At 39.9% G+C, this 11,588-nt stretch overlaps 1 protein-coding gene across 2 annotated transcripts in view; it reads left to right on the top strand.

Annotated features, from left to right (window-relative positions):
- Window positions 1-11,588, top strand: part of SIN3A (SIN3 transcription regulator family member A) — a 64,315-nt gene that overhangs the window by 40,303 nt on the left and 12,424 nt on the right. For both annotated transcript variants that reach the window (XM_006866470.1, XM_006866469.1), the window contains exons 12-16: window positions 67-183; window positions 2,032-2,270; window positions 6,042-6,225; window positions 7,322-7,895; window positions 10,259-10,428. In XM_006866470.1, coding sequence (XP_006866532.1) covers window positions 67-183; window positions 2,032-2,270; window positions 6,042-6,225; window positions 7,322-7,895; window positions 10,259-10,428 — 1,284 coding nt within the window. The remainder of the gene's footprint in view (window positions 1-66; window positions 184-2,031; window positions 2,271-6,041; window positions 6,226-7,321; window positions 7,896-10,258; window positions 10,429-11,588) is intronic.

An 11,588-nucleotide genomic window follows, 5' to 3' on the forward strand; every position in this document is an offset into this window, starting at 1 on the left:
TCTCCCTTCCTCCAAAGTTTTGTCTTTATTTTATTGAGCATGCTTTTCGGTCTCTTCTACTCACAGGTTTTAAATGATACTTGGGTATCCTTCCCTTCATGGTCTGAAGACTCCACCTTTGTTAGTTCCAAGAAGACACAGTATGAAGAACATATCTATCGGTGTGAAGATGAACGCTTTGAGGTACAAGCTCGTTTTTCTTAAGTTAGAGGAAATGAGGATGCTAAATGAAAGGGTACCTTAAGTCTCTCTCTGAATGATGGTTTTTAAGTCTGGTGAGCTTTTACATGTATAGGAGCCCAGTCTTTTGTGGTGTATGCTTATTATACGTCATAGATTTGTCAAATCACTGTTAGTATCAATCATTTTTTAAAATACCAACTGTGATTTATCTAGGGTATTTTAACCCTTCAACTCAAATTGTCCCCTGATGGCTGGATAATAATCCTTTGAATTTTCAGTGGCACTTTAAAGGCTCTTGTGTTCCAACTTTTATGTGGTATATCAAGTTAAACCTGTAGAATTTTCTTGAAGCTCGTTTGCTCGTTTTAGTGATTTTTAGGTCTGTGTATAAGATACTCTTAAGCAGGCATCTAAGTTAGCAAACCAGCTTTGCTGTGAACACTGGAATTTCTGGTATTGATTTGGCTCATTTTGAAAGAAAGTGAAATGTATTCCCATGGCATTGAGAAGGGAAAAGATGGAGCGTACCTGTATCAGGAGGGGAATACTGAATGGTTTGCCTTGAGTCCTCAGTGAATATGAATGTCTAGTTCATTGATGATGTAGTTGTTGTTAAGTGCCGTCGAGTCGATTCTGAGGCTGTACAGGGTTTCCGAGGAGCAGCTGGTGAGCTTGAACCGCAGACCTTGCGGTTCAAACGGCTTTGCAGTCTGGCGCATTAACCCACAGCGTCACACCAGGACTCCATCACTAAAAAGGGGAAACGTTAAGTATCTTCTAAGAAGTACAACAATTTGTTTCTGTAATATGCCGTATTATGTCAAATATGCCATATTATATCAAACTGGCTCTGCTTCACGCAGATGAGGATGTCTTCCTCTTCCTTTTGATCCATACTCATTTAGTTCTCTACCAGTTTTCCACCTTCACATCCTTCAGCTGTTTTCCACTTTTGATTGAAGACCCACTTGGTACCTATCTACTGGCTGTTAATTTTCCATCTCTGCTCCAGTGTTTGAGAGTTGGAACCATTTACAGAAAAAGAAATCTTGACAAAACTCCCTAGGGAGTTTGATCAGACTGAAGGAAGCATTTCTTTTTTTTACGTATGCTTGATAATGTTAGAGGATTGGCTAGGCAAACAGAGCTCATCATCTGTTTGACTGGTTGCCCTATTCTCTCAGCTGGCATACCTGCAAATGGAGGCAACATCCTCATTTACCAGGTTTGATTGTAGTGGTGAAGATGAAAGAAAAGTGTGTGTGCATGTATGTATGTATGTGTAGAATTTGGTGCGATGGGTTAGTTTAATGGGCTTCTCTTTATTGGCATAGCTTAGGTAATGCTGCAATATAGAAAACTTCCAAATCTCAGCGGCTTGACAAAACCAAAAGAGAAGTTTTAATCAGGCCGCATTTGCATTGCTCTTTGACAAAGGACTCTGTTCATCAGAATCACACGTATTTTCACATGTAACATGCACACTTCAAGACCATGTGTACACACAAAATATGCATAGGAAACTAATGCATGACAAACAGTCGTGAGGTTTGGAAAAACCGGATAATGCACATTGTTTATGGAACATGCCATGCTTGGGGACCCAGGCTGACAGAATGCCACCACCTTGAGCATTGTCAGTTAGTAAAGGGAAAACAAAGGTCAGAAGGAGCTCCCACCCTTACATGCTCCAGCTTAGAAGTAGCAAACATCACTTCTGCTCATCCTCTTCATGTCTCATGTGTCAGAACTAATTACATGGCCCTCTTCAGTCACAAGGGAACCAGGTAGCTCAATTCCACTATTTCTGCTTTTGATTCTGAGCATGCTTCTTGTGTTTCTTTTTAGCTTGATGTAGTTTTAGAGACCAATCTGGCAACCATCCGGGTTTTGGAAGCAATACAGAAGAAACTTTCCCGCTTGTCTGCTGAGGAACAAGCCAAATTTCGCCTGGACAACACCCTTGGTGGCACATCAGAAGTCATCCATCGAAAAGCACTCCAAAGGATATATGCTGACAAAGCAGCAGACATCATTGATGGCCTGAGGAAGAACCCCTCCATTGCTGTCCCAATTGTTCTTAAAAGGTACCTGAGTGAATATGGCTGTTGTGCTTAAGTACGCTTTGTGACAAAATGCCATTCAGTAAGGCTAACTTTTCATTTAGTTGTCCAAAGAGACCTCTGTTTCTTTCTACCTTGGTTGTTGGGAATCTGATACATAGTGGGGTAATAGAACTTCGTAGCTTCTATGTAGCCAGCATTCAAGAAAACACCATTAAAAGTCCATAGGCAAAGGACTGAGTTGTAGCTGAGGAACTGGCGACCAGTGCTTCAGCCTTTGCAGGGCCAGTTCAACAAGATGGCAGATTAGGCAGATGAGCTATGCGGACCCTCAACAACAAACATAAGAAAGACAAACTAGACACGAGATGAAAAATCTGGCACCCTGAACTTCAGAAGAAAGCTTAGAAAGGTGGATGGAGTGCTTACTGGGAGGAGAGGCCAAGCAGGGACAGCATGGGGAGGAGACTAACTCATGAACGGCTGGCCAGATGCTGCTCCACCATCTTGTGAGCAACTTTGGCAACAGAGGGAGTTTTGGCATTCCCATAGGTGACAGAAAAGGTGAAATTTTTTCTTCCCCCACACTCCCTGGTGACCAGAAGTATGGCCAAGTTATAGGTGATCAGTGTCTATGCAAGTGTGAAGGTAAGGAACTAAATGAAAAAGAATTTAAAAAGAATAATTAGATACATTCTAAGCATCAATAGAAAGAAAGATAAAGGAAAGCAAGAAGAAACACAATAAAAACTTTAGAAGAATTCACGTAAAAACTATAAGAACAAACAGATGGAAAGAAATGCAAATTTTGAAATAATACAAAACCTGCAATTAAAGATCCAGAAGATCAATATTAAGGTCTTAGAAATGAACAGTACATTGAAAGGGCAAAGTAGTAGCTACAAATCAAAGGAACCCTTAATTGTGAGCTTGAAGATGAATCTCTCAACAGTAGTTTGCTAGAAAAACAGTAAGAAAAAAGAATGAAAAAATCCAAAGAAAGCCTAAGAATTATGTGAGACACCATGAAGAGGGACGACTTAGAGGTGAGAAAATTCTCAAACAGGTAGAAGCAAGCACAGAGAAAATTGTCAGAGTTGTTTGAAGAAAACTTCCCTAAGAATATGAAAGATGAGAGGATAAACATAAAGAAGCTGAAGAAACCCCAAACAGGATGGATCCTAAAAAAAAATCACCACAACACAGCATAATCAAACTTTCTAAAATCAAAGACAAGGAAGGAATCCTGAGAGCAACTCAGGGATAAGCAAAAAGTTGTCTACAAAGGAGAAACCAGTAAGACTAAGCTCTTGATTTTTTTTCAGCAGAAATCATGCAGGCAAAAAGGCAATGGGATGACATATGTAGAACTCCGAAAGAAAAAAATTGCCAACCAAGAATCATATACCCAGCAAAGTTGTCCCTCAAATATGATGGTGAAATTCGGACATGTCCTGATAAACAGAAATGAAAGGAATTTGTAATGCTAGACCAACTTTACCAGAACTACTAAAGGGTGTTCTTTGGACAGATAACCAACAACACCAGGCAGCAACATGAGATTACCGTACAGGACAACACCACCTGTAAATCAATCCAGATATAGAAGTATTTAAAGGAAAACAAACCTACGAGACGAGAGGAATCAGGGAACTAGAGATACCAACCACAAAGCAAAAAGGGAATAGTGTAAATACAGGACTTCAAAATGGCAAGAAAGTCCAGTACATTTGAAAATAAAGCAAATGTTTTAAGTAGGGGAAAAATTAATAAATTATAAGGCAAACCCAAAAAAAAAAAAATACACCTGCACATCAAAATAAAAAAAGGAAAATCATATAAACATTTAGTAAACATCAAAAATGAAAAGAAAACCAACAAACAAAATGAATTTAGCTTAGAAAAGTACATGGGACAAAGAAACACCACCACACAGAAAAATGACATTAGCTTATACCTACTGATAATTATACTGGTACCTATCAAGAGACACAAAGAGCAAAATGGATAAGAAAACAGGATCCTTCAATATGATGTCTACAAGAGACATGTCAAAAAGATGGAGACATCCTAAACGCCCATCAGTGTAAGAATGGATAAACTTTGGTACATACCTGTGGAAGAATGGATAAACTTTGGTACATACTAACACAATGGAACATTGAAGAATGATGATGAATCTGTGACGCACCTAACAACATGGTTGAATCTGGAGGATGTTGTTAAGTGCCATTGAGTCAGTTATGATTCCTAGTGACCCTGCATAGGGTTTCCGAGGAGTGGCTGGTGTTTGAACCACCAACCTTGTGGTTCATACTGACCTTGCAGTCCAGTGCGTTTTGGTTGATCACAAAAGGACAAATAATGTATGACGCCAATGTTGTAAACAGTTAAGATTTTCTTGGTAAAAGAATCTGTAATGGTTACAGAGATGAAGGGGAAATTATTCATGAATCAGAGGGTAGATGTGTGTTAGCATGGGTGACAGGGTAGGCAAATGTGGGAGGTTAACAGAGGAAAGATGAAGGTAGTGGGAGAGACAGGGAGGAATACAATAGTTCAAGTGAATCAAGGTAGATGCTATTAACTGTTGGTACATGGAGGGAATTGCAACCATGTAAGTATATGATTTGTTGAATGTAAAACTGATGATCTGCTCTGTAAACTTTCACTTAATTCATAATTTAAAAGTCACCAATAAAAGTCCATACTATCAGACCTGGTATGAGCCATAAACAAAGAAGGTTGACATTTCTCAATTTGTAACACATTAAATGTATTGAGTGCACTGTGTGTTTAAAGGGATGCTTTTAAATACAGAAAAGAAAACAACCTCCCACGTTCTTGCCAGTTGGCACTAATTATTGTTAACATCTTAGTTTGTTTTCTAGTAAGAAAAATTACTCTTTGTCTTTGTAAAACTGATACATACTCATCAGAAAACTTCTATGCTACTGTTTTTACTAGCAATGTCGTCTTTTTCCTAACAGTCTTCATGTCAGATGAAGGGATAAAAGAGCATTTGTACCCACCTAAGGCTAGGCATCAAGGAGGCCAGAGACTGGACTGAGCCTCAGTCTCCTCTAAGTCCACGGTGCTCCTGACCACACTGTGAACCCTTCCTGAGATCTGATTCCTCTCATTTCATCTAGTCACAATGTGTCATGATTGGCTTCATAGTTCCACAAATTCCCAAAGTTTGTTCCTTCCTCTCTTCCCCTCAAGAACTGACACAGATTGATAACCTCTCATTGCATTAAATTTTTGAGATTTAGACTGTTCTTCAGTTCTAGTGCTGCTTTTTCCTTGTGAATCTTCTCTTCTGGAGCATTAGGATCAGTTCTAATCCCAACTTCTCAGACTGTCCAAAGGAGCAGTATTGTGCATGTTCTCCACTCTTGAACTTTTTACATTCACATTAGCTTACTATATGCTCTAAGAAGTCCTACAGCAAGGAAACAGGTTTAACTAACCAAGGAAGAGAGCCTTTTTTTCAAGGAATACTTACTAACATCTCAAGGGGTTTCTGTGGAATGCTGTTTCACATGTAACTATTCTAGGTAAGATTTCTGGCTTTGGGACAAATTACTTCCCCAAATTAAGTCCTGAATGAATAACTGCTCTTGTAACAGTTCAAGACTGTTGGATAGCATTTATCCTAAGTGGTCAATAAATTTGACAGGCCTCTTATATATTCTGACCTTTGAAATATTTCTAAAATACTCCTGGCATATTTCACTTCAAAACCCTCTGAATTGTGTGTTGTTTTCTGTCTCCTCCCCCGTCCCTTACTAGGTTGAAGATGAAGGAGGAAGAATGGCGAGAAGCTCAGAGAGGGTTTAACAAGGTGTGGAGAGAACAAAATGAGAAATACTATTTGAAGTCTCTGGACCATCAGGGTATCAACTTTAAACAGAATGACACCAAGGTCCTGAGGTCTAAGAGCTTACTCAACGAGATTGAGAGTATTTATGATGAGGTGAGCTGGGGGGTTTTACATGTGTGAGAGAACTCTGCCATCTTTATTTTCAACCTAACCGTCTAAGAAATTACCTTTGTCATATGGAAATGAGACCCTCCAGGACTTACTGATTCTTGCGTCATAGCTGTCATAACATTTTGTATTCTTGATTTTACCCATTTCCTCTATATCTAGGCTGTTTCACTTGTCTCCTAATTTATCTTCCTTTTCATTTTACACCACTAACCTCCCCCATCACCACCACCCCAAAATAGTTCCCTCGAGTGATACCAGCTTCCTACACCACACTCTTGTTACGTGCTGACAAGTTGGTTCTGATTCATATCAACCTGTATAGGGTTTCTGAGGCTGTAAATCTTTATGGGGTAGAAGTCTCCTTTTTCTCCCTCAGAATGGCAGTGAGTCGGAGCTGCTACTGTGGCTAGCAGTCTAGTGCCTATCTACAGTGCAGCCAGCCTTCCAAACTCACTCTAATCTTTGTTTATTCAGCACGTTGACCAGGACCATCCATAGTACTGGAATTGGGGATTCAGGGTTGAATAAGATACGAGTTCTGCTTTCTATGAGCTCACGGTCTTAGGGTGCTATTATGGATAGAAACATAATTACAGTGTAGTTGAGAATTTCATCAAGTGGTATGATCCTGAATTTTAAACAACACAAAAGGTAGAGAGAATAGTAAGTAAACACTCATGTAAACCTAAATAATCATCTGTGTTTTGTCAATTTTGTTGTCTCTCACCCTCCATTCCTTACCTAGGAAAATATTTTAAATCTCTGGCCTTTTATGATACCCTGTGTAAATACCAATAGAGAACTTTCAATGGTGGTCCCAGTTCTGTCCTATCATTCCTAGAAGCCCTGAAAGTCTAGAAGGTATTAGTATTCTGACATCAAACCACATCTCCCCTATTACCATTGTGTTAACTAGGAGGAGCACCACAATTATTAAGAGCAGCTCTTAATTATTGGATTGGAAAACATCTAGCCACTTTGCTCTGTGGTGGAGTGTACTGCTGGTGTAACCTCCCAGGTTGTCTGTTGCCCTAAGCACGTCATATAATACTTCTTGTATCTTTCTCTGTCCCATCAGAGGCAAGAACAAGCTACGGAAGAGAATGCTGGAGTACCAGTTGGTCCACACCTCTCGCTTGTCTATGAAGATAAACAGATACTGGAAGATGCTGCTGCTTTGATTATCCACCATGTGAAGAGGCAGACAGGCATTCAGAAAGAGGACAAGTATAAAATCAAGCAAATCATGCATCATTTCATTCCAGATCTGCTCTTTGCTCAAAGAGGTGATCTTTCAGATGTGGAGGAAGAGGAGGAAGAAGAAATGGATGTCGATGAAGCCACAGGAGCGGCTAAGAAGCACAATGGTGTTGGGGGCAGCCCCCCGAAATCCAAGCTACTTTTTAGTAACACAGCAGCTCAAAAGTTAAAAGGGATGGATGAAGTATACAACCTCTTCTATGTCAATAACAACTGGTATATTTTTATGCGACTACACCAGATTCTTTGCTTGAGGTTGATGCGAATTTGTTCCCAAGCTGAACGGCAAATTGAAGAAGAAAACCGGGAGAGAGTATGGGAGCATGATATGCCAGGCGTACGACGAGACAAGAGTGACAGCCCTGCCATCCAGCTTCGTCTCAAAGAACCTAGTGAGTGCCGTGGGTGATTTACAGAGGATGTGTGGGCTGGAAGACTTCAGGGCCAGTTAGCCTCATGACTGCTTGCTTTTGTGGCACATTGCATAGACCTTAGAACAGACGAGGGTGTAAATCCTGTCTCGCCAATTTACATGTTATAGGATATTACTTAAACTCTCTGAACCTGTTTATAAAATGGAGGTGGTGGCTGTCACCTTTGGGGGTGGGTAAGAGAAGTGTGCTTGGATCACAGCCAGCCAAGCCGGTCACGGGTTGGAACCATGAACCACCAGGGAGGCGAGAATCTTTTGTTGTCTGTTTCCCAAATGACAGTTCTCTGGGTAATATTGCAAAGTGTTTCACGTGACAGAGAAAGACTCAAATGTCTGACTCGATGCCATTCCATGGCAGAACATTAATTCTTAGTTTTTCATGCTTAAGACAGATGTGAGGAAAAGGAAAATAAGTAAAAATGCTAGAAAGGATGTCACCCTATACTTTGAGTAATTCTGGGGTGCCTGCTTTCAGATAACTGTTAAATTTGTAAATTAAGTGCTTGAGCTGTAATCCAAACCTTTTTTCATGAAGTATTTATTTTGAAGTTTTAAATAGCCAATTTGTAGAGTGAATTTTGTTATAAGTGAAGCTTATGTCGGAATCCCTAGCTAGCCTTCTATGGCTGAAGAACTAATGACCCTGAAAATTAATTTTTGTTGTTTTGTTGTTGTTGTTTTTTTTAACTTTTTATTGTGAATTGCGTGACGGTTACAGGACAGATCATCAGTTCCACATTCAACAACAAATCATACACTTCTTGGCACCTGGGAACTAATTATTAAAGCCTTTGTATTATTCTGAGCTTGAAAGACACAAATCCTGGACCTCCGTGTGTGGTAATTCAATCACACTGGGTGGAAATTAGAGATAGTTAGATAATAGTGTCATCCTGCTTTGACCACTGACTTCATCCTGTTTAAAATTTGCCATATTTTTGCATATAACATGCATAGGAAGCTAATGTGTGAGGGGGCTGGGACTGCTCAACATTTGAAACACCATGTAATTTATGCATTATTTGTGTGAAAGCACAGGGTATTGTTTGGTCTTGAATGACAGTGCCAACTCTAATACCGATGATAGTTCATGTTCACAAGTCTGGTTTGTGGGCTCATAGCTTTATTCTGGTGTATTCCTCAGGCCCGTGCCTATGATGTGGCATGAACAAGGTGATATTCTGTGATGAAACTCGAACCAATTGTTTATTTTACACAATATTGACCCTGTTTGCCCTCTTTTTAATGAGTACATAGCATGTCAGATAAATGGACACGACTTTTGCTTTCTACTTTTTCCTCCTTGTATTAATGAAAGAGAGTTGTTTTTGTAATTTTTTTCTTTCATTTTAGTAAACTTTTTACTAAAGTGCTATATATATATCCAGAAAAGAATACAGATCAGAATTGTGTACACCTCAGCAAAGTCTTACAAATGAACACACCTATTTCTAACCAGCACTCAAGTCTATAAACAACTTAAGGACTACCCTAGTAGTGGCCTCCCCCATGCCCCCTTCTAGCCCTTATTGCTCCAAGAGTGAGGATTGGCTTGATTTTTTGAGACTGAAGAGATGGGATTTGCGCGTTCTTGCACGCCACATAAATAGGCCTTGTTATTTTTTTTTAAAACAAGCTAAAGGCCTCTACTTGCACTGCTGACTGCCAAGTATGTCCTTTAACAACCAATAAAATTCATTCTAGCTAGTGGTTGACGTGATTTGTGTGCAGCAAATACAGATCATTTTTTGCAGTTTGTGAAGTGCAAGGGTAGAATCCATTTTAAAACAAAAGGACGTTGACAATTGCAGACACTTCGTTATTCATAGAGAATTTAATTTGTTCTCCTATTTTTTGACTCCCAAGAGGCTTCCCCGTGATAGAGTATGGCTCTCTGCCTTTTCTCATCTGCACTTAAAAATAACTTTATGAGCAAGTGAGCCTGTGAGGGATACTCTGGTGCATCAGGTTCCTCTCAGCCAGGGAGCCAACAACTTTTGGAAGGACTTTCTTTACTGGGACAGTTTGCTCTCCTTTCATACAGCAGTTCTGTAAGTGAGCGTCTTTGTAGCCTGGTCAGTTGGAATGTTAGAGGTTGCTGTTAAAGTTGCAATGTCACCCTCCTCTGATAAGACGGGGCTGGTGGTTGTAGCCACCTGTCAGATTTCATCTCTATCAGTAGCAGATTGAGTGGGTGTGTTTTGAATATCAAGCTGTGTCCTCTCCAATGCTAGTTAGGCCGGCTGTGGGATTTGCCCTGCCCTTTGTCCTGAGCTTTTTTTAGCAGAGTATAAGACCTCACCTATCCCTTTTTTCCTGCAGTGGATGTTGAGGTAGAAGATTATTACCCAGCTTTCCTGGACATGGTGCGGAGCCTGCTGGATGGCAACATAGATTCATCACAGTATGAGGATTCGTTGAGAGAGATGTTCACCATTCATGCCTACATTGCCTTTACCATGGACAAACTGATCCAGAGCATTGTCAGACAGGTGAGGGGTCCTGGAGTCAAGGGCTGGTAAGAGGAGAATTCCTTACCTAGAGACGAAGCAGGTCAAGAGAAAAGGCAAGCTTTCTGTTGGAAAAGGAATGGCAGTTTTCTCTAAATAAATAAATAAATAAATAAATATGAAGCAATTATCCTGTGGAGAGGAGAGAGGGGTTCATGAGATGTCTGATTTCTCATGTTAACAAAAAAGAGTATTTAGCCACTTTTAATTAGCAGTTTTGTTCTTTTTTCACTTAGTATATCCTCACAGCATCTGAACCTACCACATACCCACTGTCTTGTCCCTTTCTTGCTGGCTGCCTATAGAAAGAGCAATGGTCCTGGCCCCAACTCCCTACCCTACTGGTCCTAACTGTTCTCAGGCAATAGACTATGAACTGGCCTACTCTTATCTTCCAGGGGAAAGCACATAGTATGTAACATTTTTCTCTTCTGTAGATGTTGGAAATTCCATGTATTTTTCTTTAGTAATTAGAAATTCTTTTTGCAGGAAGAGTTTCATATAACATCTGTTATAATACTTGGCCCACCTCACTCATCTGAGGTTACTTCCAAGTTAGTTTGTAGTTGGTTTTATGGTTTGTCCTATAGCACCCTGGGAGTTTGTAAATATGTGGTTTATTAACATAATAGCTTGTAACAGATAATGTTTGTACTTCTTTGCCCTGCTGAGTTCTGAGCTCTGAAAGGGATCAGGGAATTCTAGAGTCCACATTGCAACTGTGGAAGGATAAAAAGCTTGTTGCTTGTTGCTTTTTTGGGCTGTATGGTGAATATGGTGAATCCTTTGCAAAGTACTTATGCTTTTGCCTTGAATTGGGAGGCATGCTTGTATCTGCATCCTTCCCACAGTATCTGCTCTGGAGTGAAGAAGGGCTGGTCTTGGGGTAAGTGCTCACAGGCAGTTCTTATCTTCTGAGGAGGCTCTTAGACCTTTGACTGCTGCTACTTTCATCAGAGGAGTTTTTCATACCACCACCAGCTTTAAAAGAAATTAAAAGAGTAGATGTAGTCTGTGTTGTGAGTCATAATATATACTGCCCCAACCTTTTTTTTTTTTTTTTTAAATGGAAATGGAGGTTTACTCTAGAAAATCCAAATCTACTGAGTTTGTTTTTTTTTTTTTAATTTAAGGTTTTTATT

The sequence above is a fragment of the Chrysochloris asiatica genome, unplaced genomic scaffold, assembly GCF_000296735.1.
Source record: "Chrysochloris asiatica unplaced genomic scaffold, ChrAsi1.0 scaffold00092, whole genome shotgun sequence".
Taxonomy (NCBI): Eukaryota; Metazoa; Chordata; class Mammalia; order Afrosoricida; family Chrysochloridae; genus Chrysochloris; species Chrysochloris asiatica.